Raw genomic sequence first — 15,290 nt, 5'->3', positions numbered from 1 at the left:
ATATATATATATTAGTGTACAAAATAAAACCCTATTCTCAAGTTTTTATTCTATAATATTATAAATTGTCATAAAATTTGAATAAGCCAAAGCCTACAATGATTTTTTCAAAGTCATAACAATGCATCATTTAACAAATTTATATCAATAACTTTAGATTACATTGAAAGATTAAAAAAAGCCCTATATTTTCGTATCATGTATTCAATACCATTGCCTTCAAAATAAAATTAAAACTTGTTTTAGCCTAAAATATCTGTCACAGATTTGACTTTGCCTTCATACTTTAGTGTATATAGAGCATATGAGGGTGTATTATTTATAATATAGACTTGCGTGCCAACTTCAGATTTTGAATCCATAGATATGAGATTAGGCTCAGAATCTGCATACCCAACTAGCAAACCACATGATCCTGACCCAGGTGGTCTGGTCTCATCACTTTCTGAAACACTGCTGGCCTTAACCAATGAATGAGATAATTAGTGAAGACTAAATGTGATGACACCTTGGGCAAATCATCAAACAGGTGTGAATGAAAATCTCACCAAATTATACAAATGCAACATAGACCACCAAGGCCACATCGCACTCATTATATAAGTTCACATAAAACATTAATTAAACAGGAAACAAAATGGAATAATCCTTAATAAACAAAAAATCTTTGGGGTGGATTGGCAAGATGGCGGCAAAGTAGGCAGCTCTGTAATCCCCGCCTGCCCGCAACTAGCAAACTGAGAATTAAAAGCCACAATATTCTGATCTCCAAGAACGGAGGTGCGTGCTGAGACTCCTTATTGAAAACAGCTTATGGATGCCTGAATGAGTGAGAACTGGGACAGGAGACTCTGAGGGAGGGAGCGCCACCCCAAAGCAGAGCCAGAAGAGAAAGTGCCCAGAAACTTGGCACTGGGGCTGCAGAGGGCTGTGAGTCCAGAAGGGACACAGAACCGTAGAGGGCTGCGTGCAGAGTGGCCATGCAGGGCGCTGAGTGGGAGGACTCAATAGGGCGGTGCACAAGATGGCCGTGTAGCACAGCGGAGAACAGAGGAAGAAAAGGACAGACTGTAAATGCTCATATAGTGATCTCTGGAGAGGGGAGACCTCAGCCCGGCAGAGAGACACAAACATCCGAGTTGTAGCTGCTGGGCATGGAGAGAGAAATCCACTCCCCTCAGTGGGCTTGTTCTCCCTTGGGCTCCACAGCTTGCCTGCAGAGGACATTTTACCTGTGGCGGCAGCATTAAAGTGCATGGACTAGGATTTAGAAACCTGATAGAGCTTAGAAAACTGAAGCAATCTGACCCACCAGTGGCACGAGGACGTCAGAATAAAGAGAGGCTGGCAATACCTGGTCTGAGGGGGGAGGTGGGGCGCCGCCATTCTTCTACCCAAAATCACTAAAGAAGGGCCTCAGAGAGCAGCCCCTGAGACCTGACCTACCTACATCAAACCACACCCATCCATACTGGAGAGCTGCTTTATTTTATTAATTTTTTCTTCTCTTATTATTTTTATTTTTAAATTTTTTTCACTTTTTTATCTTTTCTATTTTCCATTTCCCTCTTTTCTCCTCCCTCCCCCCAGAATCTGGGAAAGACCAACATTTATGCACTGCTTTGATTAGATCAATGCTTACCATCCAAATATATTTTCCCTTATCTTATCCTTCCCTCTCCACTCTGCAGGTTTTATGCTCTCAGACTGCCCTTTATCTTTGGCTGTTTGTCTTTCCGCCTTCTTTTTTTCTTTTCCTATCCTCTTTTCTATTCTTTTATTCTTCCCCCTTTTGGTTTGCTTGTTTACTTGATCTGTCTGTGTGTTTGTGTGCTTTTGTTCCCTGTGTGTTTGTCTATTTTCCTTTTCAGGGCTACCTCAAGAAACAAGCCAAAGCACACATGGTGGAGAGTCCCAAATATCACTGAGTAGGGAAAAAATTAATCAAAGACACCATTAAAAGAACATCTTGTGAAACGACAGGCCCTGGACAAAGAGCCTCCTTTAATAGAGCAATACAACAGGTGCACAGTGCAAAATGAGCTTTAAAAACAATTTGACAATAAAATATTATGGAAAAATAAATAAATAAATAATTTCAAAAAAAACCATAAAAAAAAAACTGACAAGAGACAGAAAGCTAGCCAAAATGATGAAACAAAAGAAGTCTCCTCTAAAGAAATTCCAGGACGAAATCACAGCTACAGAACTGCTCAAAACAGACATAAGCAACATAACTGAACAAGAATTTATAAAAATTGTCATAAAATTAATCACTGGACTTCAAAAAAGCATAGAAGCCATCAGAGAAGATATTAATACAAAGACTAGGAACCTTCAAAAGAGCTGTGATGAGTTAAAAAAAAAAAAAAAGGGCCCTAAATGAGTTGAATTATAAAATGGAGGCTGCCAATGCACGGATTGAAGAAGCAGAGAGGAGAATAGGTGAATTAGAAGACACAGTTATAGCAAAAAAGGAACAAGAAAATAGAGAAAAATTGATTCAAGAACACAAAAGGAAAATCTGAGATCTGAATGAATCAATCAAACAGGACAATATCTGTATCATAGGAGTTCCTGAAGAAGAAGAAAGAGAAAAAGTCCTGAAGGGGTGTTTGATCAAATTATAGCCGAGGAGTTCTCTCATCTGGGAGGAAAGACATTAAAATTCAAGAGGCACATCGAACTCCCTTAAGACGTAACTTGAACTGACCTTCGGCACAACATATCATAGTGAAACTGGCAAAATATAAAGAGAGAATTCTGAAAGCAGTTAGGGATAAAAGGGCCCTAACATACAAAGGGAAACGTATCAGAATGGTTACAGACCTATCTAACGAAACTTGGCAGGCCTGAAAGGAATGGCAGGAAATCTTCAATGTGATGAACAGGAAAAATATGCAACCAAGAATCCATTATCCAAGGAGCCTGTCATTCAAAATAGAAGGAGAGATAAAGGTGTTCCCAAATAAACAAAAATTGAGAGAATTCATGACCACCAAACCAGCCCTACAAGAAATCTGAAGAGGGACCCTATGAGAGAAATGTAGCAAGGAATGTAAGACACCAGAGATATCAATACAAACATTAACTCTACAGAGAACACAATGAATCTAAACCCATATTTTTCAATAATAACACTGAATGTAAATGGACTGAATGCTCCAAATGACACAGGGTAGCAGAACGGATAAAAAACAAACAAACAAACAAACAAACAAAAAAACCAAAATCCATCTATCTGCTGTCTACAAGAGACTCATCTTAGACCTGAAGATACCTTCAGATTGCAAGTAAGGGGATGAAGAAATGTCTATCATGCGACTGGACATCAAAATAAAGCTGGAGTAGCCATACGTATATGGGACAAACTGGGCTTTAAAGCAAAGGCAGTAATAAAAGATGAAGAAGGACAATATATAATAAATACAGGGTCTCGACATCAGAAAGTGACAATTATAAACATCTATACACCGAATTCAACTCATCACAAACAGAAACAATCTTATTGATAAGAATATGCTAATTGCAGGGGACTTTAATACTCTACTTACAACAATAGATAGGTTAACCAGACAGAACATCACTAAAGAAACAATGGACCAGAATGAGCAGCCCTCCATAAATATAAATGAACTGAGATCACACCAGGCATACTTTTAGACCACAGAGCTATGAAACTTAAAATCAACCACAGGAAAAAGTATGGAAAACCTCCAGAAATGTGGACGTTAAAAACCACCCTTCTGAAGAATGATGGGGCTAATCAGGCAATTAGAGAAGAAACTAAAAAATACATGGAAACAAATGAAAATGAAAATACATTAATCCAAACACTCTGGGACACAGCAAAGGCAGTCCTCAGAGGAAAGTTTACTGCAATCCAGGCCTATTTCAACAAACTAAAAAAGCACAAATTCAAAATGTAACAGAGCACCTAAGGAAATAAGAAAGGGAGCAGCAAGAGCATCCCAAATCCAGTAGAAAAAGAGAAATAAAGATCAGAAATAAACAATTTAGAATCCACAAAAACAATTGAACAGAACAATGAAACCAAGAGTTGTTTTTTGAAAAAATAAACAAAATTGGTAAACCTCTACTTAGAAAGAAAACCTCTAGAAAGAAAAGAGAGAACACCCAAATAGACAAAATCATGAAGGAAAATGGATCATTTACAACTGATCCCTCAGAAATACAAACAATCATCAGAGATTACTGTGAAAAACTATATGCCAACAAACTGGACAATCTAAAAGAAATGGACAAATTCCTAAACATACATGCACCACCAAAATTCAAATGGGAAGAGATAGAAAATCTAAACAGACCCATAACTAGTGAAGAAATCGAACAAGTTATCAAAAATCTCCCAATGAATAAAGGCCCAGGGCTGGATTCCCAGGGGAGTTCTACCAGACATTTAAAGCAGAGTTAACACCCATCCTTCTCAAGTTATGACAAAAAATAGGAATGGAAGTAAGACTTCTGGACTCATTCTACATAGCAAGTATCACTTTGATTCCCAAACCAGACACAGACCCATCCAAAAAAGAGAACTACAGACCAATATCCTTAATGAATACAGATGCAAAAATACTCAACAAGATACTAGTAAATAGAATTCAACAGCACATAAAAAGAATTATACATCATGATCAAATGGAATTCATTCCTGAGTTACAGGGCTGGTTCAATATTCACAAATCCATCAATGTGATACATCACATTAACAAAAGAAATGATAGAACCTTATGATCCTGTCGATAGATGCAGAAAAAGCATTTGACAAAATACAACATCCCTTCTTAATAAAAACCCTCAAGAAAGTCGGGATAGAAGGAACTTACTTAAACAATATTACATCAATTTATGAAAAGGCTACAGCTAATATCATCCTCAATGGGGAAAAATTGAGAGCTTTCCCCCTGAGATCAGGAACATGACAGAGATGTTCACTCTCAACATTGTTGTTTAACATACTGCTGGAAGTCCTAGCATCAGCAATCAGACAAAAAAAAAAAAAGGAAATAGAAGGCATCAGAATCAACAAAGAAGAAGTCAAACTTTCACTTTTCTCACATGACATAATGCTCGACATGGAAAACCAGACCGACTCCACCAGAAACCTATTAGAACTGATCTATGAATTCAGCAATGTAGCAGGGTACAAAATCAATGTACAGAAATTGGTCGCATTTTTATACCCCAATAATGAATCAACAGAAAGAGAAATCAAGAAACTGATCCCATTCACAACTGCACAAAAAACCATTAAATACCTAGGAATAAACCTAGCCAAAGATGTAAAAGACCTATACAATGAAAACTATAGAAAACTTATGAAAGAAATTGAAGAAGACACAAAGAAATAGAAAAACATTCCATGTTCCTGGATTGGAAGAATAAACATTGTTAAAACGTCATTATTACCCAAAGCAATCTACACATTCAATGCCATCTCAGCCAAAACTGCACCAACATTCTTCTCAAAGCTAGAACAAACTATCCTAAAATTCGTATGGAACCACAAAAAAAACCAAACAAACCCTGAATAGCCAAAGTAATATTAAAGAAGAAAACAAAAATGGGAAGCATCACAATCCCAGACTTTAGCCTCTTCTACAATGGGGTCATCATCAAGACTGTATGGTATTGGCAAAAAAAACAGACACACAGACCATAGAGAGTGCAGAACTGGACCCACAAATGTATGGCCAATTAATCTTTGACAAAACAGGAAAGAGTATCCAATGGAAAAAAGACAGCCTCTTTAACAGGAGGTGCAGGAATAACTGGACAGCAACATGCATAAAAATGATACTAGACCACTTTCTTACACCATACACAAAAATAAACTCAAAATCGATGAAGGACCTGAATGTGAGACAGGAAACCATCAAAACCCGAGATGAGAAAGCAGGAAATAGCCTCCTTGACCTCAACCGTAGCAATTTCCTACTCGACACATCCCCAAACGCAAGGGAATCAATAACAAATATAAACTATTGAGACTTCATCAAGATAAAAAGCTTCTGGCTGCAAAGAAAACAATCAAAAAAACTAATAGGCAACTGACTGAATGGGAAAAGATAGTGGCAAATGGCATATCATATAAAGGGCTAGTATCCAAAGTCTACAAGGAACTCACCAAAATCCACACCCGAAAAATGAATAATCCAGGGAAGAAATGGGCAGAAGACATGAATAGAGACTTCTCCAAAGAGGACATCCAGATGGCCAACAGGCACATGAAATGATGCTCAGCATCACTCATCGTCAGGGAAATACAAATCAAAAGCAGACTAAGATACCACCTCATGCTGGTCAGAGTGGCTAAAATGAACAAATCAGGAGACTATAGATGCTGATGAATATGTGGAGTACACGGTTGGTAGGAATGCAAACTGGTACGCCCCCTCTGGAAAACAGTGTGGAGGTTCCTCAAAAAATTAACAATAGAACTCCCCTATGACCCAGCAATAGCACTGCTGGGGATCTACCCAAGGGATACAGAAGTGCTGATGCATAGGGGCACATGTACCCCAATGTTCATAGCAGCAATGTCAACAATAGGCAAATCATGGAAAAAACCTAAATGTCCATCGCCTGATGAATGGATCAAGAAGATGTGGTATATATTTATACAATAAAGTAGTATATGGCAATGAGGAAGAATGAAATCTGGCCATTTGTAGCAAAGTGGATGGACCTCGAGGGTCATGCTAAGTGAAATAAGTCAGGCAGAAGGACAGATACCATATGTTTCCACTCATAGGTCTAACAGGAGAAACCTAATAGGGGACCATGGGAAGTGGAAAGCGGGGGAAGAGTTAGGGCGAGGGAGTGAGGCAAATCATGAGACTCTTGAATACTGAAAACAAACTGAGGGCTGAAGAGGGAGGCGGGAAGGGGAAGGAGGTTGACCATCATGGAGGGGGGCACTTGTGGGGAAGAGCACTGGGTGTTATATGGAAGCCAACTTGGTAATAAACTACTTAAGAAAAAAACAAAAATTCTTTAAAATATCCTCAAAATCTGAACAATTACAATCATAAAACATCAATTACAAATACAGGAAAGCATTCAGGGTTTTTTAGGGTTAGGTTCTCACAGAAAAAAAAGTGACTCCAAACCCCCACATTAAAAACAACAAGAAAAACAAAGACATTCCTTTCCTTGTGTCATTACTCCTTTTTATACTTAGTGGACTGTTTAGTTCATAATTTAAAATTTATTTGTACCATAACTAAATGTATTTCCTCCATTTCTTTTGATACAGTTTCAAGAACTCAAGTAAAAATCTGTAATATGTTTCATAGCACATGATTAAAAATAATTCTGGGAAACTTTAATTGCATGATTTTATGATATATCTTTTACAAGTCAGATGGATTTCTGACTTTTGGAGAAAGAAGAATTTCTTGGATAAAATATAATGTCTTTTCATATAAATTTTCATTAGCATTTCTCAGATGTGTTTTTTTGTTCAATACTCATTTGCCAAATGGCATAGCCCAAGTAAAGGGCACAAAACAAGTATTAATCTCCCTATCTTTAGGAAATCTACTCTGTCTTAAAGGAGGTCAAAAGAATAAAGGATAAAACATATCTGTTCCATAAAGTGCCCAGGATGAGCAGAGGACATTTCATATGTTAAAAGAGAAGGTCTAGTCCTGAGCTATCAGAAGAAAATAAGAGTCTCTTTAAATAATGAGTAGAAGACACTCTGGTCTTCATATAGAAAAAATAAATAAAACAGGGAAAGGGGAGGAGAAGAAAGTATAAAGGCAAACCGAATGATGCTATCACGGTTGCATATCAAAGAGGACCAATTGCTCGTCAATTAGGAGGAATGTGGGGCAGATGAAAACTAATGGTTAAGAAGCAACGAAAAGATGAAAATTGGGACACTTAAATTTATTCCTTCCGTAATTGAAATTTCAATTGGATTCGACATAAGCTTTTTGACCCTGTCTTGAACATTATAGAGAAATAATAAATCCAGCTCTCTGTAGTAAGTCTGAACCTACTTAACATTCTACTTCATGGTTTGTATGTTTATGCTACTCTTTCTGTCCCAAGCATTTCAGGTAGTACCAAAATATCAGGACAACCTCTCCATTAATCATATTTCAAGTGCCTGTTTGGTAGACTTAGCTGTTACTTTGCTTTAGCCCTTAATATGTGTGCATAAAATAAATCCTAAATGTGCAACATTAAAGTTGGACAGCATCTTGGATATTATCTCGTAATACTTACTTATTTCACACATGGAAACTGATACTCAAAGGAAATTAGATAATTTGCCCAAAGTCTCATACCAAGCGGCATTTTGATGAGTTCATAATTTTAGAGTCCTCAAGAATCTGTTATTCTAGATTAGCAAGGAGTTTTAATTCATATGCCTTGTCTACCTGCACATACTTTGCAAATTCTATATGTACAGGCATAGGATTAATGTTGTTATTTGAGAAAATGGACTTATTCTATTAAATACTGCATTGGGATCCCTGGGTCAGTTGGTTAAGATTCTGACTCTTGATCTCAGCTCAGGTCATGATCTCATGGTTGGTGAGACTGAGGCTCACATTGGGTTTGTCCTGCAAGCACGGAGCCTACTTAGGATTCTCTCTCGCTCCCTCTTTCTGACTGCCCCCCACATGTGTGCACATGCTCTCTCTCAAAATAAAACTATAAAAATGTATTAAATATTGCATTAAATCCATGATACCTATTTTGAAAGCAAGCTTTCTTTTGAAAAATCTTTATTATTACAAATCACAACAAAATATATTTAATACTTTTTAACATTCTTTTTAGTTTGGGGGGAAGTGCAATGGGATAATTTTGTGGGGTTTTTTTCTTTTCAATCAAGACAATGAAACAGTTATGAAAGGAACCAAAGGAAAGAGGAAATTTTTCCACATTGAATAAAAAAAATTGGGGAAATATTTGTCCATTTACCCAAAGAATCTCACCTTCTGAGTCTTGAATTAAAAATTGAAAATATTACCAAACTTATATTTACTAATAAAAGTAGAAAAGGCTGTTTTATATAGCTTAATTTTGGAAAACAAACTTTTCCAATGAGAGTATAAACCATGATTCAAATATGTTATCTTAATTTTAGTGGAATAAAACCCATTAATTTCCAAGACAGTGTACTTACTGATTCAGAACAGGCGTATAGGCAGTTTTATCCTCATCAATAATAGTGACCATCAATGTAATAAGTTGGGGCCAGAAATCCAAATTCTTGGTGGTTGGTCCCTGATCTTCCCGAGGAATGTCCTGTTTCTTACTCTGCTCACAAGGTCACGCAACATGCAAAAGGAAAGATTAAATGATATTTAGTTTGTCACTGTCAACTGGAATGACTGGAGAAAAGTAGTTACAGAAAAATTCGTAGGTAATATGAGCCAAATCTATTAAATTAAGATTTCTTTTCTTAATTGAATGGCGTACCATTGATTCAAGTCACAATGGCAAGAGTAGGCTTGCATTTTTAAGTTCCTTGGTTCCAGACTAGAAGTTGATCTTTCTCAATTGTAGCTCATGATCTCAGGAATTATATAATATGATAGAAATTATCCCTTTAATGTGGCTTCTTCCAAGGAAAGAGGTTGTCACCTGTGTGTACAGAGGTGTGTGGGGATGTGTGCGTGTGCCTGTGTGATATTTATCCTGCGAAGCCTGCGTGCTTTCGAAGTCAGTATCATTAATTCTACAGTATATAAATATGTTCTTTGAATGGTCTGGAACACTCTCATTCCACCCACCAATGCATCTAGTTAAATAACAGTATGTAAGCCCATCTTCCTTGTGTGTGTGTGTGTGTGTGTGTGTGTGTGTGTGTGTTTAAATCATATGTGAATCTTTGATTTATCATGCTTCATGAATTCTCAAGCTCTCACTTCTAGAGATGTGTTTTCCAGGATGACCTAAATTTACATTGAGATAAACAGAATACAAGAACAATCTTGAATGTTTCACATATCAACTTAATACTCAACACATAAAATTCTTTTGGTATTCTTCTTTGAGCACTTTTACATTTAACTTTAAATAATTAGGCAAAAACGATAAAGACCAAGACAATTTTCACTCAAGTATACAAATAAGAAGGAAGTATATGGCTTCCCTAATTATTTTTGTCAAATGATTTATAAGCTTATATATACCTGAAAACTTCAATTTGTGGCACAGGAAATTCATGGGTTCTCTGGTAAAAAAGGTGTATTTAATTTTATTTGGCCCAAAGTACTGAAATTTCCAACATCTCATCTAAAGATCAGCTACCCTCTGCCAAGTGGTTTGTATGCATATTTTCTAATGCTGCCTAACACTTGTAACCAGATATGAATGAGTCATCACCACATTATTGTTCTCCCTTAAGTTAAAATATAGCCCTATGTTGAATCCACTTGCTATTAGAGACCTCTTATAATGTACTTTTAGGGACATGTATTTTCCTAAGGTACTTCCAAGTGCTGCTGATTTACCTTTATGCTCAAAATGCAACAGATATTAAATGTTGGAGTGCTCAATTAGTCCAAAATTAGTGGCTGGCACAAATTACTTCAAATATCCAAAATAAACTCTAAGTACTCTCCAAAGGTTCTCAAGAACCTTGTATATCTGGTCCCTAAGAACAACTTGAAACTTCTTGGCAGGCTTCCTCTTTCAATTCCTGAGGTACACTGAGTCACATCAGAAGATCTTCAAGAAGCAAATTAGGCAGAAATACAGGCTTAAAAATATCCAGCTTTGTACTTTCAAGCTACATTTTCTGTTTAAATTCATCTTTGTTTTGTGAACAAGATTTTATTATTGTCACAATAATGTGATTATTTACTCATTACATTAAGCTCAAAAATTTCTTCCTCTACGATGTATATAGAAGTCGGGAGAACCTGGTAGATATTTATAAAGGTTTTAAATAAAATTAGTTCAAATGGCCACAGCATTTGTTTCTCAAATGTATTTGAACTTGATTAATACTGTCATTAACCATCATGATGTGTATACATAGCCAAACCATGTCTCATTTTTTTCAAGTAATGTGATTAAATGAAATGACTCTAGATGACATGTCCAACATCAAAACCACTTATTGTCATTCTGCAAAGAATATGGAAAGGAGGAAAAAATAACATAGTTGAATATGCATTAATTCCAAAGTCCCTTAGCTGTTGCACATTATACTTTCATTATTCTTTATTATGACATCAGAGGATTAGAGATGGTTCCATTTTTTCATCAAATTCTTTATGTTGCACCAGAATAAACCAAACTGGATATTGAATCAGCAAGTTTTTATATATCACACATTATAAGAAACCAAGCTTTCCCTAATTTAATAGTGCACTTTAGAAGACTGCATGTTTGAAACAATGGGGCACAATTATGTATACTGCAGTATTTACCAGATTTCTTAAATTAATTTTTTCTAAGTAGCACTTTATTAATATCTTAGAGATCTATTAGGGTCAGAAAAATTAAGGTAATGGTAGTAGAAATTTAGGAAGCTAGTAATAAATATACTAATATTTACTAATTACAAATTAATATTTCATAACCCTTACAAATTAATATTTATCATAAGAAAATATATTTTATAATATATATTTATACAGTGTAAAGTATGATACACTCACTAATGACAATGAACACATGAGAATATAATCAGCTTATAAAACTATAACTTAGCAGATCAATTTTAATTATGATGGTTAGAATTATAGTGACTAAACACTATTTTCTTAATAGATTATTGAGGAAAGAGACTTGAAAGACTATGAGAGTATAACAGGAGAGAATTTGTGAAAATGGAAGTTGCCAGGTTGTGGGATCACCTGAATTTTCCATTAGTCACTTTTTTAAGTTTACTTATTTATTTTGAGAGAAAAATAGCAAGCTGGGGAGGGGCATAGAGAAAGAGAGAGAGAAAATACCAATTAGGCTCCACATCTTAAGGAATTTCTTTTTTTAATACATTTATTTATTTTTTGAGAGATAGAGTGAGACAGAGCATGAGTGGGGAGGGTCAGAGAAAGAAGACGACACAGAATCTGAAGCAGGCTCCAGGCTCTGAGCAAGCATTCAGCACAGAGCCTGACATGGGGCTCGAACCCACCAACAATCAGATCATGACCTGAGCCGAAGCCAGATGCTTAACCAACTGAGCCACTGAGGCACCCCAGCGGCTCCACTTCTTCAGTGTAGAGCCCAGCACAGAGCTCGAACCTATGAACCGTGAGATCGTGACCTGAGCAGAAGTCAGACATATAACCGACTAAGCTACCCAGGCACCACTCCAATGGCCACTTTTATAAAGAATATTTCAATACAGAAAAGCTTTAACAGACAAGCTAAGATATACACTATACTTTTATAATACAAAATGAGAAAATGTGAAGATATTTCACTAAGAGATCAATATAGAGAGAACAATTACATGCAAAATAGTGTCGAAATAACAGACGCTATCTTCATATTAATGTGGAACTTGTGCAATACTTCTAAGCTTGTTATAAAATATGTCTGTGGCATTCCATGTATTTGTTTAAAAAGTATATAATTTTGAAATATTTCCTCTAAGGAGTTGACTAAACAACAACTGGGGGAAGCTATTTAGTAAAGTAAGAGGATATTTAAATGCAAAGGTACACAACAGATACATAATCGGGCAATTAATAGTAATGAGGGGCTACAAGCTTCGACAAAGGGTGTTTCTCTAACATTCATGCTACTGGAAGTTAGTATTAGTTACACACATACTATATACATACTTATACAGAGCCCATGCTCAAACAAATTGAGAAAATGCTTGCTTAAAACAAAGTTAAACAGATTATTTCTAGATTTTCTGGAGTAACATGCTCATGTGCATTGTGATTCTCTAAGATGATGGTTCTCAAACTTCAGTGTTTTATCAGCATCGTTAGGGAGGCTTGCTAACACACAGACTGGCGGTCCCCTTCCCAGAGTTGCCGATTCACCAGGTCTAGGATGTGGCCTGAGAATCTGCATACATAATGAAGATTCTAGTAATGCTGGTGCTCCTAGTTCAGAGACTAGTTTGAAAACCCCTACTCTGAGGGCTAACAACGGAACATTAGTTTCTCAAATGTATTTGAACTTGACACAGCCCTCCATTCCCCTCCTATTCCCAATATCCCATCTTGCAAAACTTTCCAAAGGATAAATCTTCTTCTGAACAAAAGGCTACAGAGCTAGAGGTTAAAACTTTTAGGACCTTGTGTGTCACATTAAGGAAATAATATTTAAGCCATATTTGATGAGGACCACTAAAAGATTTCAAACATGAGACTACTTACATAACTACATTTGTGTTTAAATGATTTGGTAGTAGCAGGAAGTTTAAGATCGGTTAAAGTTATGAAATAGGTAATAAGGAAAATTGATAGATTTATGAAAATACTTGTGAAATGGTTAATAAGTTGATAGAACCCATTGTTTAAGTGGTGACAGAAAGAAGAAAGAGAGGGGAAAATCAAGCGGAACTATCCAGAAAGTAATTAGGTAGATCAGTCTGGAGTTTAGAAGGATATATGTGGTAGCTAAAATTACTGAGTAAATAAGCTTACTCAGAGAGAGGGAGAATATATGACCAGAAGGAAGTCGATGGGGAAAAGAAATATGAAAAAGGAAAACAATACAATGTTATGAAAGAGAGACCTAGCTAGATGGGGTAATGAGGCCTCTGCTAAAATGAGCTACCCAGGCACCCTTCCAAGGGGAGAGAACGGGATCCAGAGTGTATGTGGGGAGAATTGGCCTCAAACAAAAGAAACACATGGCTTCTTCCAAGTCAGGGGATAGAGTCTTGCAGATAAGTGAGAAAGAATAGCTAGGAATTTCTATCTTGAGAGGAGAAGTAAATAGTAAAGACTTGGGGGCATCTGTGTGGCTCAGTGGGCTAAGCATCCAACTTCAGCTCAAGTCATGATCTCAGGGTTTTTGAGTGTAGCTCTGCATTGGGCTCTGTGCTGACAGTGTAGAGCCTGCTTCAGTATCTCTCTCTCTTGCCCTCCCCTACTTGCGCTCGCTCTCACTCTCTCTCTCGCGCGCGCGCTCTCTCTCTCTCTCTCTCTCTCTCACACAATAAAAAAAAAACTGATGGAAAAAAAAGGAAATCAAGAAAATGGTGTTGGATCTGTTACTGAGATGCAGCAAAAGCAGGAAAAGAGATTTAAATGTTGATCCGAGTGCCAGAAGTGCTGGAATAAGTATTTATTTTGGTCCAGAGGAAGGAGGAATAGAAACAGAAAGACATAAGTAAATGCAATTATTTTTTTTGTCTCATTTCTTTTCAGCTTTTGCCAAGAACTCAGACCAACCCCCATGACTGTATCTCTTTCCTTTGTTCTTTAAACATATTATCATACTGAAAAGGCTACAGACAACTGTTGTAATTTCTGCATTCTACAGATGAGAAAAGTAAGTCTGACATGGTTTAAAGTGGTCTATCCCAGGGGTGCCTGGGTGGCTCTGTCAGTTAAGCGGGGGACTTAACCTCAAGTCATGATCTCACAGTCCATGAGTTTGAGCCCTAATATCGATCGGGCTCTGTGCTGACAGCTCAGAACCTGGAGCCTGCTTCCGATTCTGTGGCTCTCTCCCTCTCTACCCCTCCCCAACTCACACTCTGTCACTCTCAAAAATGAACATTAAAAAATAAAAAAATATTGAAGTGGTCCATTCAAGGTCATGTAAGGTCCTAAAATTCAGAACATCCAGACCTTTAAAACTTTATGTTCTCAAGGGAGCCTATTTTGCTCTGCCTCTTTTCCCCTAGAGTTAAAAATTATTCCAGTTAAATAGCAGAAAAGAGAGTTGGATTTTGTTTGCTAAGTCATAAAGAAGCAAATTAAGTTTCTGATTAATAGGGTTTATGAAAGGGTTTACAACTTAAAAAGGTTGAGACCACTGCTAAATGGAAACAATAATATTAACTGATGATTTAACAAGTCTCTCTTATATGTGTATACATTCATATACACACACACATAAATACACACATATATTATATATATATGTATATAGACAGCATCCTTTTAAAGATGGTATTAGTACTCCTATTACTATTTTTCTTTTTTGCCTCTGGCAAAGTTCAGTTCGTCACTTACTTTAACCATTTCCAAGTTCACCACCTTTGATCTATCCACTTCAAAAATCTTTTCTGCTGGTACTTTTTAATGCCACTGTCAGAGATACCTTCTTCTCTCGCCAGATTTTACTGGCATATATTAAGTCACTTAAACCTT

General features: G+C 36.6%; 1 protein-coding gene across 1 annotated transcript in view; it reads right to left on the bottom strand.

Moving 5' to 3' along the window:
• UNC13C (unc-13 homolog C) overlaps positions 1 to 15,290 on the bottom strand; it is a 593,765-nt gene that overhangs the window by 210,996 nt on the left and 367,479 nt on the right. Inside the window, exon 20 of the mRNA XM_029952367.1 lies at positions 9,170 to 9,303. Coding sequence (XP_029808227.1) covers positions 9,170 to 9,303 — 134 coding nt within the window. The remainder of the gene's footprint in view (positions 1 to 9,169; positions 9,304 to 15,290) is intronic.

Source organism: Suricata suricatta, chromosome 9 (assembly GCF_006229205.1).
Source record: "Suricata suricatta isolate VVHF042 chromosome 9, meerkat_22Aug2017_6uvM2_HiC, whole genome shotgun sequence".
NCBI classification, from domain to species: domain Eukaryota; kingdom Metazoa; phylum Chordata; class Mammalia; order Carnivora; family Herpestidae; genus Suricata; species Suricata suricatta.
Note: the sequence above shows the minus strand (reverse complement) of the source record. Positions and strands in the feature narration are given on the sequence as shown.